This window comes from Mustela nivalis (genome assembly GCF_964662115.1).
Source record: "Mustela nivalis genome assembly, chromosome: 8".
Lineage (NCBI taxonomy): Eukaryota > Metazoa > Chordata > Mammalia > Carnivora > Mustelidae > Mustela > Mustela nivalis.
Genome location: NC_139027.1, coordinates 74,747,901 through 74,769,732, shown reverse-complemented (window position 1 = coordinate 74,769,732; position 21,832 = coordinate 74,747,901). Strand labels below are relative to the sequence as shown.

The 21,832-nt window shown below is 50.4% G+C and overlaps 2 protein-coding genes across 2 annotated transcripts; both read right to left on the bottom strand.

The window, feature by feature from the left end:
• Positions 1–392: 392 nt before the first annotated feature.
• ANKRD23 (ankyrin repeat domain 23) lies at positions 393–5,765 on the bottom strand. Its single transcript, XM_082746909.1, has 9 exons — positions 5,683–5,765; positions 4,253–4,399; positions 3,939–4,067; positions 3,017–3,142; positions 2,654–2,752; positions 2,469–2,567; positions 2,277–2,375; positions 2,048–2,146; positions 393–1,962 (listed from the first exon to the last, which is right to left on the bottom strand). Exons 1-9 carry the CDS (start codon positions 5,707–5,709, stop codon positions 1,867–1,869), a joined length of 921 nt encoding a protein of 306 aa, XP_082603035.1. The 5' UTR covers positions 5,710–5,765; the 3' UTR covers positions 393–1,866.
• A 2,592-nt stretch (positions 5,766–8,357) lies between these two features.
• On the bottom strand, positions 8,358–20,510 carry ANKRD39 (ankyrin repeat domain 39). The gene is made up of 4 exons (XM_082746923.1): positions 20,303–20,510; positions 14,494–14,597; positions 13,883–14,086; positions 8,358–8,802 (listed from the first exon to the last, which is right to left on the bottom strand). The coding sequence occupies exons 1-4, from the start codon at positions 20,400–20,402 to the stop codon at positions 8,659–8,661; spliced, it is 552 nt and encodes a 183-aa protein (XP_082603049.1). The 5' UTR covers positions 20,403–20,510; the 3' UTR covers positions 8,358–8,658.
• Positions 20,511–21,832: the final 1,322 nt, after the last annotated feature.

Genomic DNA, 21,832 nt, shown 5'->3' with positions numbered 1-21,832 from the left:
GAGATCTTGCCAAATTCCATTATTCTAGGTGTTTTTTTACATTCCCAAGGATTTCCTAAGTATGTCCTCTGCAGGATAATTATACCTGGGTCCCACCCCTAGAGACTGACTGAATTAGCTTGCACATTAGGGCTTTAAACTCCTTCCCTTGTGATTGTGAGGAGCAGCCAAGGCTGAGAACCGCTGCTCTTTGAACTAGCCCATCACTGAGTGGAGAGATGCCTTGAGCACAGAGCCAAGTGCCTGCACTCCCCACTAGGCATTTGCGGGCCTATCTTGCTGTCAGGCCAGTGTGGTTCACAGGTTGAGCTTTGCTTCTGAGGAAGACCAGGCCCTGGGCCTAATGACCTGCTGCCCCCATCCCCTCCCCCAAACAGACAACTAGGCTGTGATGGATAGTCAACAGTTTAATGAACAAAAAATACTGAAGTGTATAAAAAGGTGTTTTTGTCTGTCATGTAAGGGTTCCCATCTTCTAGATGGGGCGATGTCTTCTCTAGGAACTTGAACCTGTTTCTCTTATGGCTCCAGCACCCGGGGGAACTGTCACCACAGTTCTGTGCAGGGTCGGAGCTGTAGTCGCTTTTTCACATAGTCAGAATAGCATTGTGCTTGGCCCAAGAAGGCCGCCAGTATTAGTTAGACTGGAAGGAACTGCTGCAAAATGGATGTCCATATGGGTACTTGACATATGGGAAGGAGGCTGACCTTGCATCTAAAGCCGGTCCCTCAGCCTGCGGTTCTCCATTTAGGGCAGAGTTCCTTAAGATTCACTTTCTGCCACTTCGGGACCCAGCCCTGCCAGCGGTATGGGTCTACACCAGTGTGAGGGAAACAGAAAAGGCAGTAAGGAAGGAACCTTGAGGAGAACTGGGGTGAGTCTGGGTCCTAAATCTGCCATCACTCAGCAGAGGGGGGGAAGCAGGTGTGCCCCTTGCTCTCCTCTGCTTCCCCTCTGGGGCTGAGCCACTAGCGCCTCAGTGTCCTGTCCCAGCGGTGGGGGGAAGCTAAGCAGGTGTCACTGCTGTCCAGGCCAGAGCTCAAGTTCTAGTGCTAGGTGATGCCCAAGGCAAAGTAGGGTTACGGGCCGCCACCCCAAGAGTTGGGTGGGCCACAAGCAATCCCCAGCTCCCAGGCATTTCACCTCTACAAGGAGCGCTGTCAGCGGGCCAACTAGAGGGCAGCAGGCAGGCTGACCAAGGCCTTCAGACCATAGGCATGAGGTTTCCCTAAAACAAACATGAGCTCTAGCTGCTCAGCTGTAGGGCTTCTGAGGCAACCGGGCTGGTAGCAGATGGGGCCTGCAGGGGGGCCTAACCCTGTTGGGCACCTGCTCCTGATGGCCAGACCCAACTCCAGAAGCCCTACAGCCAGAGCAGGCTAGAGCCACTCCACCTGCTGTCAGGGTTGCTGCTGACAGGAACGGAGTCCCTGAGAAACCCCTGCCAGGAGGGCCTTGGTCAGCTGTGGAAGCATGCCATAGCGGTGTGGCCTGGATGGCAGCTGCGTCCTGAAGCCCCACCGGGTGGGAAACCGGCTCTTGTGGAGAGAGGATCGGAGGACACCGAGTGCCTGACCCTGGGCAGCTCAAGGCTCAGGACTCCAGTTTTGCTCCAACCTGGACCGCCACTCTCCTGCACTGGACCTGCGCTGTGTCCCGCTTCTCTGGGGTCCCCTGCCTCAGCCGTTTTGTGCGCAGCCTGGTGGAGAACCAGGGAGGCCAGCCTTGTCCCCTGCTGGGCACTGCTGGCCTGAGGGTTGAGGGGACGACCCCAGAGGGGTGCGGATCACAGTGAGGGCATGAGGAGGGGAGGGGAGGGTGAGGTGGAATGGTGGCTGAGAAGTGACCCTGGAGGCTGCACTTGGCTAGGACCAAGTGCGAGGGTGGCCCGCATGGGCCTGCAGTGCTTCCCGGATGCCCCGCTGCCAGTCTCGTGCCAGCTCCACTGGGGTCACTGAAGCCTGGGAACAAGGACCCTGGGTCAGTCAGCCCTTTCTTCAGAGGCCCCACCCTCTGCAGACCAAGGGGCCGGGTTCAGGCTCCTACCGCGTTCCGCACACCCAGCTGGGCTCCATAGAGCAGCAGCACCTTCATGGCCTTGTAGTGGCCGAGCCGCACTGCCTCGTGCAGACCTGTGTCCCCTTCCTGCCAGAAAAGGGTGGGGTCATCCTCCTGACACCCCCACCCTCACCCCCTGCACAGTACAGTCCACGGGAGCACCCCGGAGCTCAGGCCCCCTGGTGGAGCAGACCCAAACCAAACAGCAAGCGCCTGCCTTGTCCTGGGCATCGATGTGGGCGCCACACGCAATGAGATGCTCCAGGCAGTCACAGTGTCGCGTGCGCACGGCCACGTGCAGGGGGGTGCTCCAAATCTGGGGGGTGAGAATCCGTGTCACCCCTGGGGTGGAGGGACTACGCGCTCTCTTTCCCAGGATGAGGCCAACCCCCAGCCGCATACCCCTCACCTTGTCCCGGGCGTTGACCTGGGCTCCCTGGTTAAGCAGCTGTTTGAGGACATCCAGGTGTCCTCCACGGCAGGCCCAGAACACGGGTGTCCTGTCCAGCTACAAGATCAAAGTATCCATGCACGGGCGTGCTAGGGTGAGGGACAGGGCCCCTGCTGTAAGGATGGGCCCTCCCTGCTTCTCACCAAGTCTCGAGCGTCCACAGCGGCACCTGCCTCCAGCAGCTTGTTTACCAGCTGGCCGTGACCCTTCAGACAGGCCCAGTGCAAGGCTGTGCGGTGCAGCTGTGGGGGGAGATGGGCAAGAGAGCACGGCTGCCCCCTGCAGACCCTTCCTGGGTCCTATTCCCAGTACTATGTTCCCCGAACACGCATCTGCCCCCTCCCTGCTCGCACCCAGGGCCCCACCATTCCCAACTCAGGAGGCACCGCAGGTTAGGGCTGCAGAACAGGAAAGCCCAGCTGTTTCCCAGGCCGAGACTGGAACATGCAAATGGTGGCACCCCTGCAGCTCAGACACTGCAGTCCGAGTTCCCCCCCACTTACTACCTTGTCATGGGCATTGGGGTCCCCTCCATCTGTCAGGTACTTGTCAATCAAGGCCTCCTGGTTCTCTGCAGCTGCCTTCAGGAACATCTCCAGGTCCACAGACTCCGGCTGGGCCTGGGGCTGCGGCTGGGTACGTTAGAGGACAAGACCAAATCCCTTTCTCAAACCGCAGGGCTCTGGGGCACCGTCACATCACCACTCGAGCCAAGCAGCTCCTGAGAGCCAGCCGAGGACTACATTTGGTCTGCGGCTGGTACAAACCATAATTCTTAACCACCCCCCACCCCCCGGCCGATTCGGACTGGCGCGGCATCTATTATCCCCATCATGGGTTGCCGTTCTCCACCCCCCCCACCCCCAGTTTGTTGAAGTCCCAACCCCAGGACCTCAGAATGTGGGCTTATTTGGAAATAAGGTCATCATGGCTGTAATTAAAATGAAGTCACACTGGAGTAAAGGGAACCCTAATCCAGTATGACTGGTGTCCTTAATGAAAGCAGACAAGTGGACACAGCATGCACAGTGCCAGTGCCATATGAGCTCAAATAGAGATCGGGGCAATGCACCCACAAGCTGAAGAACACTGAAGCCCGCCACCAAGCACCTAAAGCTAGAAGACTGGTGGGGACAGATTCTCCCCCACAGTCCTCAGAAGGAACCGACCCTGCCATCACTTTGATCTCCGAGTTCCAGTCTCCAGAACTGGGAGAATAAATTTCTGTTGTCTAAGCCACTGTGTGTGTGTGGTCCCCAGCAAGCAGTCACAAGGGCTGTGGGGCCTCCAGGACAGAGCCTCCAGCTGAGCAGGCCCTGACAGCATCCACTCTTCCCCAAGCCCTCCCGTGGGGACACAAAGCAGATTTCCTCACAAACTCAAGCCCCAGGTGTTGACCCCTCCATGTGGCCCTGACTTGTCACTCACCTTAACCATGGACTCAGGTGCCCTGGGGGGGACTCTGCGTTTCAGTCGCTTTTCTCTTCGTCTTTGAACCAAGTTTTCCAAGTCAGTCAGAGTCTCCAGATTGAGTCTGGAGCTGTTAAATCTCTCAAGCTGGGGCACAAGAGCAGGCCAGCGGTCAGCCACGGGGGCACCAAAGCCTCGGGGGCAGGCTCCTGGTGGGTCCGGCCCTTGTCTCTCCCACCTACAAGAGGACCCAGCCACCTGAGGTCCTCACTGCTCAGAGCCTATCCGCCCAGGGTCGGCATCCACCGCCTCCCATCCCCACCACTGCTCACTTTCTTCTTCTTCTCTTCGTCCAGTTTCCACTGCTCCCGGGCCACAGCCTCTTGGGCTCTGGGCCTCCAGGCCCCGGGCCCGCCTCCAGGATCAGGAACTCCATGTCCACATCCCAACACTTTACTTCCAACCCTGTCTCCACATACCTGTAGGAGCAGGATAAGGATAAAGACTCAGAAAAATGAGGAAGCTTTAAAACACAGCTGTGCAGTACAGGGGTCCTGACAAGAGCTGACCCAGAGATTAGTGTTGTGGATGTCAGAGTGGCCTGAGCCTTTGCAAAGCTTCCTGGCGCTCTGCTGGCATGCCCCCTGATGCCTGTGGCTCTTGGCTCTCACCCACTGTAGTGCTGCCCGGGGCCCAGGAGGATAACTACCGCCTACCTTGTCCTGTCAGCAGGACACAGGGTCGGGGGCATGACACCACATCTATTTATACTGCTGGGCTTGTGTCCAGGTACGCTCAGTATAGGTGACACCTCAGCCTCCCTCCTGGGCTGTTGTCCTTACATTCCTACCAGATCAAGCCATACTGCCACCTGACCCTGAGCTCAGCGGGACAGAGATGCCTCCTGGGTAAAATGCTGAATTCCTGGGTTCAAATCTCTGTCTCTTCGTCAGGTCAATGGGGTAAAACTAGCACCTTGCTCAAAGGGCTGGGAGGAGGAAACCGGGGCAGAACCTGTTCTTCCTTCCTGCCCCTACCAGAGGTTCAGGAGCTGGGGAGCACTGAGGAACAAGCACGCTAGAGGAGAGGGAAAAGGCTAGAAATGATAGGATAGCAGACCCTAGGGCTTCCAGCCACGGAAAACAAACTACGTTCTTTTCTATAGTACATGCTGGCAACCTGCCTCTCAGGAGCAGCTCCTACCAGGCAGGGTTGGCTGAGGCCCTGGCCCACCATGGTGGGGCTTGCAGGCCAGTGTGACTCCTGGGCCCCACGTCACCAAAACAGACACCCCAAAGTGTCACCAATGTGACCGTTTCTCTCACTCCCAGGGAACTCAAGAGCACCCTTCTTCCTCCCCGACCAAAGTAGCCAGACCCTCTGGACCATTTCCAGAGCAACAGCTATCACAGCAGCAGAGCTAAACCCACTCTGCGGCCACGCTCCTGTCTTCTGAAGTAGCCTGTGATTTCCTGTTTCATCCCCCTCCTCCCCACCGCCCAATCCAGGGCAAGAGTCAACTCGAGGGTCGTCATGTCCACAACCATCACCTGGTATCTTCCCGTTGCTTCCATCTCTCACTGCCTCGCAGAACCGGACGGACACAGCAAAAAACAACTGCATGTTTCCGCTCTTGACCCTATGCTCTGACCCCAGGACGCAGCCACCTGCCTGCCTCCCGCAGGACCTCCTCATTCTGCTGGGCTGGCCTGGGGACGTCTAGACCATGACCTGCCTCCCACCGCCTGCTGCATGTCCTTACCAACTGCTGGATGCTGATGATATCCATGGTCCCCCCTGTTCTTCACGCCCCCAGTGAGAGGTGCTGAGCTGCTCAGCCCTTTTATAGAGAGCAGTCTCCTGGGGGCAGGGCCAACTAGGGGCTCGTGTCTGGGCCAGATAGCTCAGTGGTTCTGTAACACAGACCAAAATACCAGTGTGGGCCTGCAGCCCGCTGAAGGCAGGAGCCACCCTGGGCTGAGTCAGGTGCACCCTCGGACACCCACTCTCCTGCACCTGTGCTATCCTCTACACCTGCTCATCAGTTCGACCAACAAATGTAACCGGGGGGTGCCTGGGCCACTAGAAAAATGTCGAGTGTGAGCGTCCATGTTGCCACAGGTCTCAGCGCCTGAGACTCTGAAAGACCTTGGGAAGGAAAGGCCAAGAGGCTGACCTCTGCGTGAGGAATCTGCATGGCAACTACAGGAGGAAATCAGGCTTCAAGCAGCTTCCCCGCTCCCAGACAGCTTCAAGGCTGCCCTCCATACTCCTGCCGAATTCTGTCCCCTGGCGCCCCTCGCTTCTCCTGCACCACTCCGAGAGCCAGCGTATTAAACTACACCCTGGCCAGGCACCAAGTCCAGCCTGTCATCAGTACCTCCCGCCCCTTGAAAAGCCTTCCATGCCCCACACATGCAGGTCCCCTTCCCGGTGCTCTCCTGGGCAGGGAACATGCCATCCCACAGAGAAGCTGGACTGAGATTGGCTCTGGGTCCAAGTACGGAATGTTAATCTAGTCACAAAACAAGCTGTCGCAAGCCACCAAACTTCCTCATTTAAGACGCCCAGCATGTCCTTCACCCAGCTATGCCCTGAATTCTGTCCTGACCTTTGAAAGGAAACCTGATAGTAAGACTCCAGACCTGGAGCTGCATGACCAGGGATGACCAGAAGGAGAGGGAGGGAGAGAACTACAGGTCAAGGCCAGCCCAGGCCCTGAAGGGCTGGGAATGGTTCCACCCACAGCTGGCTTCTCAGTAAATACATCCAAGTTTTGAGACTTAGGGAATCCAGAGCTTTTTTTTTTTTTTTAAAGATTTTATTTATTTATTTGACAGAGAGAGACCACAAGTAGACAGAGAGGCAGGCATAGAGAGAGAGGGAAGCAGGCTTCTTGCTGAGCAGAGAGCCCAATGTGAGGCTCGATCCCAGGACTCTGAGATCATGACCCGAGCCGAAGGCAGCGGCCTAACCCACTGAGCCACCCAGGCGCCCCGGGAATCCAGAGCTTTTAACAGAAATTCAGTCCTTATGTGTTAGGGGTTTTTGGTCAAAGATGCTTTCTTACCATTGGTTATGTGGTCATGAAGAGGGAAAGTTGCCTAGACTAGAGTGAGAGTAAATAAGAAAAAAAAAAGACAGCTCTGGACTCCCCAGTCTGCCAACTACAACTCCTCTTCTTCAACATTCAAGGCCAAGGGCATTTTGTACCAACAGGGTTCATCTGAAATTCTTACCAGAAAACTAGTTTCTTCCACAGGAAATTGACTGGTATTAATTCTTAACAAAAAAATCACTCCTTGTAAAAAACCCAAATGTAACAAATAAAGGCTCCTGACAAACCCCTCTCACCACAGCAGACCCAGGGCCACCACAGGTACCAGCGTAACACACCTTCCTGACTTGTTCCCTGTAATCGTGTGCATGTACATGCAGGTTTCCATAGACCTGTTTTAAGAGGCATCATACTGTGACTGCAACTCAGGACCCTTTCCGTGTTAGTCTACACAGTACTCCAATGACTCCTGTACCAGAATTTTTTTTTTTTTTTAAGATTTATTTATTTGACAGAGAGAAATCACAAGTAGGCAGAGAGGCAGGCAGAGAGAGAGAGAGAGGAGGAAGCAGGCTCCCTGCTGAGCAGAGAGCCCAATGCGGGACTCGATCCCAGGACCCTGAGATCATGACCTGAGCCGAAGGCAGCGGCTTAACCACTGAGCCACCCAGGCGCCCTCCTGTACCAGAATTTAATCATTTCCCTAGCTAGGAGCACTTAGCTTACCTCCTTTCTTCCTTACATTACAGCACATGCTCTAATGCACAACTCCGTAGATGTCTCTGTAAATAACTATCTTTGTACATGTGGACATTTCTCTAGGTAGCTACAAAGAAATCAAATTATTGGCCCTACTCACCTAAATTTTAAGAGAAATTGCCAAACTCCTGTCTATGGTGGGTGTACCAATTTCCATGAAGAGACACCAACAAAGTGATGGTAAGAAAGAAAAACATACACACACACACACACACACAAATATATTCATATACACATATATAAATATTAATATCCAGAATATATAATCCCTATGAATCAATAAAAAGAAGAAAATCTTTAAACAGGCCACATGTATGGACAGAAAGTTCAGAGAAGATAGGTCGCCACTAGCAACGCACAACAAAGCAAAAGCACTCATTCTATCAGGTTGTTAAAATCGAAGAAAGTAGAATTGGGTGCTCTGACATAGTCTGGGGCCCTCTATCTACTTGCTCATCTAACCTCCACAAGGCCTCTGGGGCAGTCCCTGTTACAACCATCCTCACCACAGATGAGGAACCAGGGGCAGATGGGCAAAGTGACCTTTCCCAAGGGCACTCAGCTAGAAAGCAGCTTTTGTCAGATGTCCCCCAGTTTCTTCTAATACTTAGATAGTTCTGTTTTTATATTTAGGTCTTTAATCTACTTGAAGTTTATTTTTGTGCATGGGATGAGGTAAGGATACAGTTTTATTTTTCCAAACAGATAGATGTTTCTACATGAGCTAATTTAGAGTATGATCATCTGTCCAGGCTTAAGCACCTGCAGCCCCACAACTACTCCCTCGCTCCCACAGCGGCCAGAATGGGGCTCTTCGGGCCTCAACGTCCCACCCTGCAGCACGGATGCACACCAAGACAGGGGGTAGGAGTGCTAGTCTGGGTCCTCTTGAATGGCAGCCCAAGACAGAAAGGTGGCGGCTCAGGTGGCCAGCAGGTCCCACAGGTCACTGTCGCAGGGCAGCAGGTCACATGCTAGGCGCGCCTTCCGATCCCGGACAGCCTTCAGGGTTGGGCTGTGTTCCAAGAGCAGGGAGCAAATGTCCATATGACCCTTCTCAGCAGCCTGTGGAGAAAGATGCCAGATTCAAAAGCCATAATCCCATTGGGCCCTGCCCTTTCTTTCTCCACTTCGGGGAATCTCTTGGTCCTAAAACAGGTCTTGTGGAAATGGAAGACACTGGCTATCTAAGTAGATTTCCCCTAATTCCGGGGCACCTGGGTGGCTCAGATGGCTGAGTGTCTGTCTTCGGCTCGGGTCATGATCTCCGGGTCCTGGCTTGACGGGGAGTCTCCTTCTCCCTCCGCCTCTCCCCCTGCTTGTGTTCTCTCTCTCAAAATAATAAAATACTAAATAAATAAAATATTAAAAAAATAAAAAATAAATAGATTTCCCCTAATTCCTACCAAAGTCCAACAACTTGCATAAAGATTGGTGGAATTATCTAGTGCTTTTCCTGGCAGTTAGCTTGAGTTTTTCTTTCTTGTGTTCTCTGCTCCGCAGCCATTCTTCTCTGTCCAGGTTTGCACATTAAATATAAATATAGACAGGCGTCTGGCCAGCTCAGTTGATGGAGCATGTGACTCTTGGTCTTGGGATTGTGAGTTTGAGCCCCATGCTGGGTGCAGAGATAACTTAAAAATAAAATCTTTAAACAAACAAAAACAAATATAGAAACTTGGATCTCTAAATATCTTTTATAAATGTTCAGTCCTCTATTAGCTGGGTACTGTAGGCACAAGATATACCAGACACAGCCTCTGCTCTCCAGGAGTGTGCAGATGAGCACAGAAAAATGGGTTCAGGTACTTGGCTTTCTCCTCTTCCTTTGAAATACACTATCCCAACTTGGATGTCAATTTTTAACCTACCTTCTCCAGAAAAGATTAAGGTGATTTACACAGATTAGCTTATATAACTTCCATAATAACCATGAAAGGTAGGAACTACCATCATTCCCATTTTACAGATGAAGAAACTGAAGTTCATACACGGTAAGTGACTTGGCCAATGTCACAGAGCTTGTGTGGCAGCCTGGGGATCCTAAACCAGGTCTGTCTGACTGCCACGTCTCGACTCTTAACAACTGTGTTACACCACTCTATTCCCTCTCAACAGTCAGACTGATGCACCACAGGAGTTTCTGAGAGGTGTCAAAATTAGTATTAGTAGCAAATACCACCTCAAATTTGAATCCAGCCAGTCCTCTTAATGAGTACAGACATAAGGTTCCCAGTTTTGTCGCCTCAATTCAGGCAGTGGTATGTTGTGAGCAGTTCTGGGGTGCATTCTGGGGAGACGCAAGATGCAGTCCAAAGAATTTTGTACAATAAAAGGTACCAACATTCCAAAGTAGCTTATTTTTTTAAAAAGAAAGAATTTGTAACTCCTCCCACATCTGCATCCCCTGAATGAAAGGGTTGGAGACTGCAAGAAGGCCTCAGGTTGTAAGACCTGCCAGCACCAGGTGCGCAGTGTCCTGCTGGTACACACCCTCCAGGGGACTTATACCATCCCAGCAACACCAGTGTGGACCATTGAGAAAGCAGCAATCTGCCTCTTCAGCTAGCAAGATCTTTTTTTTTTTTTTTTTTAAGATTTTATTTATTTGACAGAGATCACAAGTAGGCAGAAAGGCAGGCAGAGAGAGAGAGGAGGAAGCAGGCTCCCTGCTGAGCAGAGAGCCCGACATGGGGCTCGATCCCAGGACCCTGAGATCATGACCTGAGCCGAAGGCATAGGCTTTAACCCACTGAGCCACCTAGGCGCCCCAGCTAGCAAGGATCTTAAAAGAAAATAAAATGACATCTAGTTGTTCACTCAGCGAATATTCACTGGGCATCTGTGCTGAGAGCTGGAGCCACCACAGTGAACAAGATCAAGTCTTCACTATCTCTCGGAAGAAAGAGCTCATCCAGAAACTCAAGAGAGAGAAAAGCTCTAAGAAGTCAAGAGCAGGGTGCTTTTGTGCTGTTGGGGAAGCCACCCATGCCAGAGAACAGGGAGGCCCTCTGCGGGTGTGATACAGAAGCTGAGATCCAGAAAGGACAGCAACAAGCCAGGTGAAAACTAGGAGGGGAGAAGCATCTGGACAGAGATAGTGTGACATGTAAGGCTCTGGAGTGTCACCGTGATGGGTCAAGAAACTGGCCTTAGGATAAAAGACAAGGGGATGAAGATAGGGACATGTGGCTGTTAAGTTGGAAGAACATGAAGTCCTGATCTCGGAGGGGTGAGTTTGAGCCTCACGCTGGACACAGAGATGGCTTAACTTAAAAAAAAAAAAAAAAAAAAGAAAAGAAAGAAAGAAAGAAAGAAGGAAACTGGAGGAGGGAAACGCTGACATCTTCCCATGAATGCACACAAGTGTAATATATCTGCAAATCCTCGGTCTGTGAAATAGTCACATCTGGCTTCCTAAAAATTAATTTGGTCCTTGAAATACCCTCCCACCCAACTTCTTACTGTGATAAGAACACTTCAGATGAAATCTGACCTCTTAACAAATCAATCAACCTACTTAAAATTTTTTTGGTAATTGTTCTTTTTGTTTAATGATAGCCACCCCCCCGCCTTCCACACTCAATGTGGGCTTGAACTTATAACCCTGAGATCACAAGCCCCATACTCTACTGACTGATCCAGCTGGGCTGGCGTCCTTCCTAACAAACCACCCAGCGCGGTCACCCACAGACGCAGTGTCATCTGCTGCGCTTCATCTACTTACCTCAGGGACAATGCGCCAGCTCAAGAGCACCTCCAGACCACCCCAGCCACCACTGTCCCACTCTGCTCCTGTGTCAGGACTATTTTCCACACAGGCACACCCCATTTTATTGCCCTCTGCTTTAATGCATTGTGCAGACACTGTGTTTTAACACACTGAAGGTTTGTGGCGACCCCACACCGGGCAGGTCTGTAGGTGCCATTTTCCCAACTGTGTTTGCTCACTTCATATCTGGACACGTTTTCATGAACTCCTTAACTATTTCAAACTTTTTCATCATCATCATTATATCTGTCATCTGTGGTCACTGATGCTACTACTGTAATTATTTTGGGATGCCAGGAGCTGCACCCATATTAGACAGCAAACTTCATTTATAAACTTGTGTCCTAACTGCTGCTCTGGCACCTGTTCCCCAGTCTTTCTTCCCCGTGGCTCCCTATTCCCAGAAACTTGACATTGAAAGTAAGTCAATTTATAACCAGACAATGGCCTTTCAGTGCTCAAGTAGAAAGGAAGAGTCAATCAATGTGGCGAAGTTCATTGCTATCTTAATGTAAGAATCAGTGTGCCCCAGCAATTTCTTTTTCTTTTTCTTTTTTTTAAGATTTATTTATTTATTTATTTATTTGACAGAAAGATCACAAGTAGGCAGAGAGGCAGGCAGAGAAAGAGAGAAGCAGGCTCCCTGCTGAGCAAGGAGCCTGACGCAGGACTCGATCCCAGGACCCCGAGATCATGACCCGGTCCGAAGGCAGCGGCTTAACCCACTGAGCCACCCAGGCGCCCCTCCCCAGCAATTTCTTAAACCTTCAGCAACTACTACCCTGACCTCCCTGATACCCTATGCAGGTATCCCCATCGAGCTAAGGCCCTCTACCAGTTAAAAGATTACAACTTGCTGTAAGTTCTGATGATGGTTAGCATTTTTTAGCAAGAAAGTATTTTCAAAAAGGTACATACAACAATGATTTTTTAACATAATGCTAGTGTACACTAAATAGACTACAGTATAGGATAAATAAAACTTTTATGTGCACTGGGAAACAAAAAACTCCTCCAACTTGCTTTATTATGGTGGTCGGCCTATCTCTGAGGTGTGCCTGTGCCTCACATAAGAGGCATCATGACATATAAAAACCAAAACAAAACCTGTTGGGGAAAAAAAAAATTTTTTGGGGGGGGGTCAGAGGGAATGGGGGAGAGAGAGCGAGCGAGCGAGTGCACAAGCAGGGGGAACAGAGGCAGAGGGAGAAGCAGGCTTCCTGCTGAGCAGGGAGTCTGACGTGGGGCTCAATTCCAGGACCCTGACATCCTGGACCCTGCGTGAGGCAGATGCTTAACCGACTGAGCCACCCAGTCTTCCTCTATTTCTTAAATATCTCTACTAGTGTTTCTACCAAAGTGTTAACCCTATTCCCATCATACTTAAAAAAAAAAAAAAAATAGTATGTATTATTCAATAGTCAGAAGTACAAAATAAATAAAAATAAGAACTCTATCTTTGTGGGGGGTAACACTTCAAGGCTGCTGTCACTGAGCAAGCAACCCTTCTGGGCTAACGTGTTTCTGGAGTCCAAGTTGATTGACAGGGATCTGCCAACCTTTAGGTGTCTGTCCTGCCTGAGGTGACCAAGGAGAATGTGTGGAGTAGGAACACCGGCTCCTAATTGCTCTCCTCCTGGAAAAAAGCTCACTGGTGTGTCTTGTCTTCTAGTGACTGAGAACTGGCCATGTGAGATGCTAGAAGGAGCAGAATGTAGTGTGTGATTATAGAGCACTGTCTGAGAGCCAGGTCTCTAAAAGGACAGAGTGGGCACAAATTTTCAGTGGACTGCAAAAAGCGTCTGCCACAGGTTCTTCTGGTACATCATGCAGTCAACTACTTAAAATTTTTTCTTAAAATTCACAAAAGAATGCATTTACAGATATATGTCAAAAATATGCAAAATATATAAGCAATAACCTGCCTTGAGCAGGGTGTCTTGGAAGACGGAGGTACCATGGATCAGGGTAGAAGGGAAATGTTTTCATGCTGCACTGTTCTGTATCCTCAAACTCCTCACAACGTGTAGGAATTTCTGGTCAGAAGAAAGTTAAAGTGATCACCCTGGCTATCATACGGAAAGTGGGCTGCAGGGGTAGGCGTGAGTAGGTGTGAGCTTCAGAAAACTAACTTCTTGGAAGAGCATTCATGACAGATTATGAAAGCAAAGAAAAAAATGATGCTGTACATGTAATTCCAATTTATATGCACAGGGGAAATGCTGGCCTGTTACACATTAACCCTCAGGTGATGATTGGTAAGCAATGACATCACAAGTGCTTTTCTGCTTTCCCCATGTTCTCTACAGTAAACATGTTATCATGTTTATAATGACAACAACCAAGTTCGTGAAGTTGGGGAGGGCAGCATACCTTATGCAGACTTGTCATGCCATCGTCATCCACCAACCTAGGGTTGGACCCGTGAGACAGCAGGAGCCGTGCGATTTCGGTGTGCCCACAGTAGCTGGCCCGGTGCAGAGCTGTGGCGCCCCCATGGGTTTGGGCATTACACTTAGCCCCGCTTTCCAGCAGGAACTGGCATACGGCATAGTGCCCGTTGCGGCTGGCATAGTGCTGCAGGGAAGAGAGACCAAGGTCAGATGGCAGAGCCCAGGCAGACAAGGGCGGTGGGCAGGTGAGAGCATGGGCTCTGGAGCAAAAGGATGTCAATGACCTCAGGGGCTACCTCCGTTAGCCATGGGACCTAGCCAAGCTTCTTCATTTCTAGCATCAGTTTCTTCAACAGGAAAATGGGGATAATAATCATTCCTACCTCAAAGGATTGTTAGGTAAATGAAATTAAATAAAGGATATAAAGCACTTAATACTTAAGGAAGAAACAAACAAATCAAGAACAAGGTTCACACAGTGCTTAAAACTGAAAACCTGCTGGGAGAGAAGAAAGGGCAAACTAAAGGCAACATGACCCCTTCCGCATGGGGAGCAGGTATCCCGAGTGCAGGTTTTCCTCCCCAACTCACCAGAGCAGTGTAGCCAGCCGAGTCGGGCTGGCTAGGGTCTGTTGCCTTCTGGATGAAATATTTGACTCGGCCTAGGTCTCCATTCAGGGCTGCCGACCAGATTCCTGTGGAAAGACAACTGAAGTGCTGAATAATGCCAAGTGACTAGAGACTTTTAGTGCTTCCTTTACCTCATCACCTCTATTTTCTCATCTATACAATGGGGATTTATTCATTCAACAAATATTAACTGAAGGGCACCTGGATGGCTCAATTAGTTGAGCTCCTGACTCTTGGTTTGGGTTGAAGTCACAATCTTAGGGTCCTGGGATCGAGCCTAGAGTCAGGCTCAGCACTCAGCTTGAGATTCTCTCTCTCCCTCTGCCCCTCCCATCCATCCATCCATCCATCAATAAAAAAATAAAATCTTAAAAAAATTTAACTGAGATTTCTGTGCTAAGGACTGTCCAAGCAGCTGGCGCTACAGTTGTGAACAAGACAGACAGGAGCTTTGTCGAATCAGAACAGTATGGTTGTGCAGACATAAATCCCTTCTTCCCATTTTAAACACATAAATATTAAATAAAGTAATGTTTAAAATGTCTGAATATAGAAGCAAACTCAAAAGCAAGAAAAGGACACTGCCAGTTGCCAGAAGAAGGTGAAAACCATAGCCAAAGTGGTGAGCAGGGCGTCCACCTGCAGAATCCTGGAAGTCTGTGTAAATGGACACACACCTTAGAGGCTTTGGCTTGAACAACTAGGCAGGGTCTGGAGCAAAGGCTGCAGGTCACGTGCATGGCCAGGAAGAGACACAACAAAGTTCTGTACACAAAGCTGGGAGGCAGAAGTACCACCTCACGCATGAACGGGGCCTGGAAAAATTTCTACTTTCCTGTTCTGAATAGCAGCAGAAAGCGAGCTGCCAGGCCCAGGCACTTTACTCACTCAGCAAGTATTTACTGCATACTTATCATGCATCTGGCACTGTTCTGGGAATTAGGGGTCAGCCAAGAATTAAAGGTCCCCAATTCCCAGGGCTGCCCCCAAAATTCTGGTCTCATGGAGGTTACTTTGGTTACTTTCTTTTTTTTTCATTAATTTATTTATTTGAGAGAGAGAGCGAGGTAGAGCATGAGAGGTGGGAAGGTCAGAGGGAGAAGCAGACTCCCCATGGAGCAGGGAGCCTGATGCGGGACTCCATCCCCGGACTCCGGGATTATGACCTGAGCCACCAAAGGCAGTGGCTTAATCAATTGAGCCACCCAGGCACCCTGGACGTTATTTTCTTTCTCTCTCTTTTTTTGTTCTAAAGATTTTATTTATTTGACAAACAAAGATCACAAGTAGGCAGAGAGGCAAGCAGAGATAGGAGGAAGCAGGCTCCCCGCTGAGCAGAGAGCCCAATGCGGGGCTCGATCCCAGGACCCTGGGATCATGACCTGAGGTGAAGGCAGAGGCTTTAACCCACTGAGCCACCCCGGTGCCCTGGAGTTTACTTTCTAACTAAGGAAACAGATAAAGAAAAAAAAAATGAAATAAGTCAGGTGGTGCTAAGTGCTATGAAGAAAAATAAAACAGAGAAGGGATACAAGCAGTGGTCAGGGATGGCATCTCTGATGACATCTGAAGAGAAACTTAAAGGAAATGAGAAAGGCACCATTTCAATAGGTGTGAGAAGACAGCAAAGGCAGAAGAAACCTAAAAAATCAGATACCATGACCTACTCAACTTGGAGATGTGGGATATATATTTACATTTATTTGTTTTTGCATTTTTCCCATCATGTAAATTTTATTAACTGCATATTTTTTCCAGGTTTATGGAGAAAGAGTTGACATACATCACTGTACAAGGAGACTTATATCTATTCACAGCCTTAGGGAACAAGACCCACAAGCTAAGGCTCTGTCATAAAAATAGGTCAAGTGGATGCTATACGAACTGCACAGAAGCAATTTTTTAAAAATGTCCTATGGGGGCACCTGGGTGGCTCAGTGGGTTCAAGCCTCTGCCTTAGGCTCAGGTCGTGATCCTGGGCTCCTGCATCGGGGCTCTCTGCTCAGCAGGGAGCCTGCTTCCCTTCTTCCCTTCCTCCCTTTCTGCCTGCCTCTCTGCCTACTTGTGAGCGCTCTATCTCTAATAAATAAATAAATATCTTTAAAAAAAAAAACAAAAAATGTCTATGAGGATACCTCCACAGGACAACACAGGTGTGGCTCTGTTGCAGATAATCTCTAACAAGAGAAGACACCCCCCGCAACCCCACCAGCTCAAAAATTAAAAGCTGCAAAACAAGAAGTAATCCACCGCCACATGAGATAGTCAGCAAGTACAACAAATGGAAAAATGCATACTTCAAAATGAGCATACTTCAAAATGAGCCATAAGAGCACAATCTAAAAGACTTCAAAACAATTTTTAATGTGTTCACAAAGAAAAAGGAATACAATCCACAAATCAACAGAACATGAGGGAGGAAAAAAAAGGACAGGGAGATCTAAAATAAAAGCAGAGGCGCCTGGCTGGCTCAGCCAGCAGAGCATGTGACCCTTGATCTCCGAGTCATGAGTTTGAGCCCCAGGCTGGGTGTAGAGATTACTTTTAAAGTCAGTAAATTAAAAGAATAGAATCACTGAAATAAAACAATAACAGATGGTTGGGCAGTACTGCAGACCCACTGGGGAGGGAATGAGTGACTTGGAAATCACCAAGAATGCAGAATGGTAAAGAGAAAAATATTAAAGAGAGGTAAGGAAACATGAAAGACAGAATGTACCAACATACGTCTAACAAGAGTTTCAAACAACAGAAAAGAGAGAAATTGGACAGAATGGGAGAGAGGAAATGTCTTGAGATAACGTCTGAGAATTATTCTCAAGTGAAGACAACCATGGGTTCTCAGATGAAAACCACATTAAATCCCAAGGAGAATTAAACTAACTATCTACTATGGTAAAATGACCAAACATCAAGCATTGAGAGAACATCTGAGTTACCAAAAAGAAAAGCTCATTAGTCACTGAAGAATTACTATTTTTAAAGATTTTAAAAACTTTATTTATTTGACAGACAGAGATCACCAGTAGGCAGAGAGGCAGGCGGAGAGGAGGAAGCAGGCTCCCCAATGAGCAGAGAGCCCAATGTGGGGCTCAATCCCATGACACCGGGATCATGACCTGAGCCAAAGGCAGAGGCTTTAACCCACTGAGCCACCCAGGTGCCCCAGTCACTGAAGAATTATAATCAGATTATCAGGATTTTTTTAAGTTTATTTTTTTAGTAATCTCCACAATGACTCTGAGATCAAGAATCACTCACTCTTCCAACTGAGTGCTCCCAGCGAAATTCTTAACAGCAGTAGAAGATAAAGAAGATAAATAACATTTCCAAAGGTCTGAGTGGGGGGGAATTACATTGTCAGTCTAGAATTTTATACCTGACTAAGTAAGCTACCAGTTGAAAGAGAAAGAGAGAGAGAGAGATGGAGAATCATACTCACTGAAAAAACTTTCAAAGGATATATTTTAGGGAAAGGGAAAATGAACCCAGAGACAAGATATGAAGAAGAAAAAAAAAAAAAAAGCCCACGTGATAAGGATCTTTCCCTCGTGTGGGAAATAAATAATGAGTAAGCAAACAAAGTAGCAGTTATAAAAACTGCTTTGATGAAAGCAAGGTGATACAGAAACCTGGAGAGGAAGGGGCCTTACTTTCAGGGCAAGGTTTCTTTCTTTTTTTTTTTTTTTAAAGATTTTATTTATTTGTCAGAGACAGAGGGAGAGAGAGTGAGCGAGCACAGGCAGACAGAGAGGCAGGCAGAGGCAGAGGGAGAAGCAGGCTCTCTGCCGAGCAAGGAGCCTGATGTGGGACTCGATCCCAGGACCCTGGGATCATGACCTGAGCCGAAGGCAGCTGCTTAACCAACTGAGCCACCCAGGCGTCCCAGTTTCTTTCTCAACAGATGCAAAACTGACAGCCCAGGCCAGTTAATTCTTTGTTACAAGGAACTGTCCCGTGCATTGTAGGCTGCAGATCAGCATCCCTGGCCTCTATCTACTATATGATCGTAGCACCCTCCCAGTTTTAACACCTGAAATTGTTTCTAGTCATTGCCAAAGACCCTTAAGGGTCAGAACTGCACCCCCCCCAACTGAGAACTACTAGAATGGGGTGTTGTTGCCCATCTCCTAAGTTGAGAACTACCATAATTCGGTGTCCAGGGTCCCTCTCTCTGAGGAGGTGACATTTAAACCAAGACCAGAAGGAAAAGCATTAGCTAGCCTAATGCTGCAGGAAGTTCATTCCAAGGAGCTGGGACAGCAAGTACCATGGCTTTAAGTGAGAGAGATCCTGCATATCTCAGAAATCAAAATAAGCCCAGTGTGGCCGAAGCATAGTGAGTGGGGAAAGAAAAGACTGAGAAATAAAGTGGGGGCAGAGAAGTAGAATAGGCAGCAAGAACATCACACAGTTGTGTGAGCCGTGAAGGGAATCTGAACTTATTCTGAGAACAATGAAATAATCTGATTTAATATCTTCAAAAGGTTACTCTGGCTTCTGTGTGAAGCAGAAAACTTTGGAGGAGGGCAGCAGTGGGAGGAGGAAGGCCCAGGAGCGAATTGCTTCAGGAGCCCAGAGCTTGGCGACGGGGAGGGAGTTGAACTGGCGCACGAGCCCCTTAAGAGTAAGTTAGATAGATCAGAACGCATATAAAACCGTAGCATCGGGGCGCCTGGGTGGCTCAGTGGGTTAAAGCCTCTGCCTTCGGCTCGGGTCACGATCCCAGGGTCCTGGGATCAAGCCTCACGTGGGGCTCTCTGCTCAGCAGAGAGCCTGCTTCCTCCTCTCTCTCTGCCTGCCTCTCTGCCTACTTGTGATCTCTCTCTGTCAAATAAAAATAACTAAAATCTGGGACGCCTGGGTGGCTCAGTTGGTTAAGCAGCTGCCTTCGGCTCAGGTCATGATCCCAGCGTCCTGGGATCGAGTCCCACATCGGGCTCCTTGCTCCGCAGGGAGCCTGCTTCTCTGTCTGACTCTGCCTTCCACTCTGTCTGCCTGTGCTCGCTCTCTCTGACAAATAAATAAAATCTTAAAATAATAATAATAATAATAACTAAAATCTTAAAAAAAAAAACAAAACAAAACCGTAGCATCCACCCAGGGCTGATGAAAATGTTATTACTGCATAAGCTGCCTCTGCACTGACACACGGTACACAGCCTCCGAGGAAGAGCGGACTTGTTTTTCAGCTCTACTCTTTTCCTTATAGGCGATATAATCTCCTTAGAGTGTGGGGTAAAGGAGTTACCTCTCCGGGCCCCAAAGCTAAGAGATATCACCACCGGCGTGGAGGGCCAGCTCGGCCATATCTAAAGCATACATGGCCTGCCACATCACGGCTCACATCGGTCAGCACGTTAGTTCCCTTGGCAGCGCAGCACCCCCTCTGAAGCTCCATGCCCTCGGGGTGGCTGCAGTACCCCGGCTGCAGATTCTGCTTTCTGACACTCCCCCTATACACCCCCACACACCCACGCCCAACCGCCCGCGCGGGCCCGAGCCTCCCCGGGGCGCACCAGCTGAGGGGCCGGGCCCCGCCCCACCACTTGGAAAAGTTACTGAAACCAGGCTCTCGGCTTCCCAACCTAGACCCGAGACCAAGTTTCTAGTGGCCGGGCTCGTGCCAGGTCCCTGGCGGGGTCTCAGTGATGCGGGGGCTGTGAGCCCACCGTCCGCCCACACGCCCATCACGCCCACTGCGGCCCTCAGGGCCTCGCTTCTCTCCCATCTCCTTGTCCAGCGACCTGGAGAGAGCCGGGAGTCTCACCCCTGTCGAAGTCCATCTCGTCCAGCGTCTGCTGCACGCCGGACGCTGCACCCGGCCAGGAGCAGCAAGGGCCGTCGGCACAAGGATGCGGCGCCGCCATGTTGACCCCGCAGCTGGCTCCGCCCCGGCTGTTGTGCGCACGCGCGGCCGCGGCGTGGCCGGCGTTGGGGGGGGAGGGCGGGGCCGACGCGGCAGCTCTAGAGCCAGGGCCTGGGATCAGTCCGCGCAGTCCACGGAGGCCAACCCCGGGGGCTTTGGTTCGGGAACCAATCGAGGCGGCGGGGCGAGGCTTGTGGTGCTGCACGGTGCTCCGAGACCGCCGCGCGAGGGAGCCCTAGGCTAAGCGGAGTGCCGAGGGTGCTGCGCTGCATCACCAGATCTGGACTGCAGGCGGACCGCCCGCGGGCCGCCAGCCTTGTAGGCTGTGGGGAACGCAGTGGGCGGATCGGCCGCCCGCCAGAGCCCAGCCCTCCACGGTTCCCTGAGTCCCACTGGTTTTCCTAGGGCGGGGAGTCGCCGGGCGCGCTCCAAGGTCCGCCCCATTTCTCGGCACCACCCCAGGCCCAGTGACCTCGCTTCCCCTTCCCTGCTCTCGCGCCTCCTGACCATTTCCTGAAAACCTGTGGGAGGCAGGTGGCCACCACCTTTGCCACTAGGAGCACATACGCCCCAAAGGCAAGAACAGAGCCTTAGGTTGTGCCAAACCACCCAGCCCCAGTGGGAGCGGAGTTTACTGTATCGATCTTCACATATCAAAACATCCTGGGGGCTGAGGTTAATGACCAAGCTGAAAGCTTAGCATACCCAGAAGTCGGCCATCACAGCCCCTTCCTAAAGCTAAGGACACAGGGCAGCAGCCCCTTTCAGCCACTGCAGGCCCTCCAGACCAGTCAAATGAAAGAAGTCCATTTCACGACTGCCTCCAGCTGTGGGCACGAATTACAGAATCCAGGGTAGGTCTTCCCTTCCTTACAAGTATCTGGGCCCTCCCTGTACCCATTCCTTGCATAGGTTAGTGGCTTGGTGCACACTTGGGGCGGCGGGGAAAGTTCCATGTTGCATATAGCCGGAGCATTCAAGACTAAATTCCTGGAGGGTAGGAAGAAGGCTGAAAGTCTTCTGGAAGTAACTACCTTTCCTCCCCTAGGCGAATTGGGAGCCCCATCCTCACATAAGCTAGTCTATACAACCTTAAGCTCTTTCTAGGAAGTCCCCCTCCTTTAGCCCCTCACTCCCACTTCCCTCTCCCCATAGTTCTGGGAAGCCAGGCCCCTCCTCTCCCGCCTTGTCCCAATGCCCTAACTTCTCCCTCTGACCAGAAGCCAAAGCTGGCTCCCAGGAGGCTGGGGCCCTGGTCTGGTTCCCAGCCCCAGAGCTACCACTGTGGGAAAACACTGGAGCCTGGACTATCCTCCCTCTGGCACAAGCAGGCAGGGACATTAGGGACAGCTGCACTAGAGCTATGGGGAGGTGAGGCTAGTCCTGCCCAGAAGGTTTTAGCCCATATGCCTTACCCTTATCACATAACAC

Excerpts from the sequence above, each read along its gene's own strand:
- ANKRD39 (XM_082746923.1), bottom strand. The coding sequence starts at position 20,402 with ATGGCGGCGCCGCATCCTTGTGCCGACGGCCCTTGCTGCTCCTGGCCG. Across the intron at positions 14,598-20,302 it reads CGAGATGGACTTCGACAGGG|GAATCTGGTCGGCAGCCCTG; the intron begins GTGAGACTCCCG and ends GTCTTTCCACAG. Across the intron at positions 14,087-14,493 it reads CGGCTGGCTACACTGCTCTG|CACTATGCCAGCCGCAACGG; the intron begins GTGAGTTGGGGA and ends TCTTCCCTGCAG.
- ANKRD23 (XM_082746909.1), bottom strand. The coding sequence starts at position 5,709 with ATGGATATCATCAGCATCCAGCAGTTG. Across the intron at positions 3,143-3,938 it reads CACCTGAGTCCATGGTTAAG|CCGCAGCCCCAGGCCCAGCC; the intron begins GTGAGTGACAAG and ends TAACGTACCCAG. Across the intron at positions 2,147-2,276 it reads ACATCGATGCCCAGGACAAG|GAAGGGGACACAGGTCTGCA; the intron begins GCAGGCGCTTGC and ends CTTTTCTGGCAG.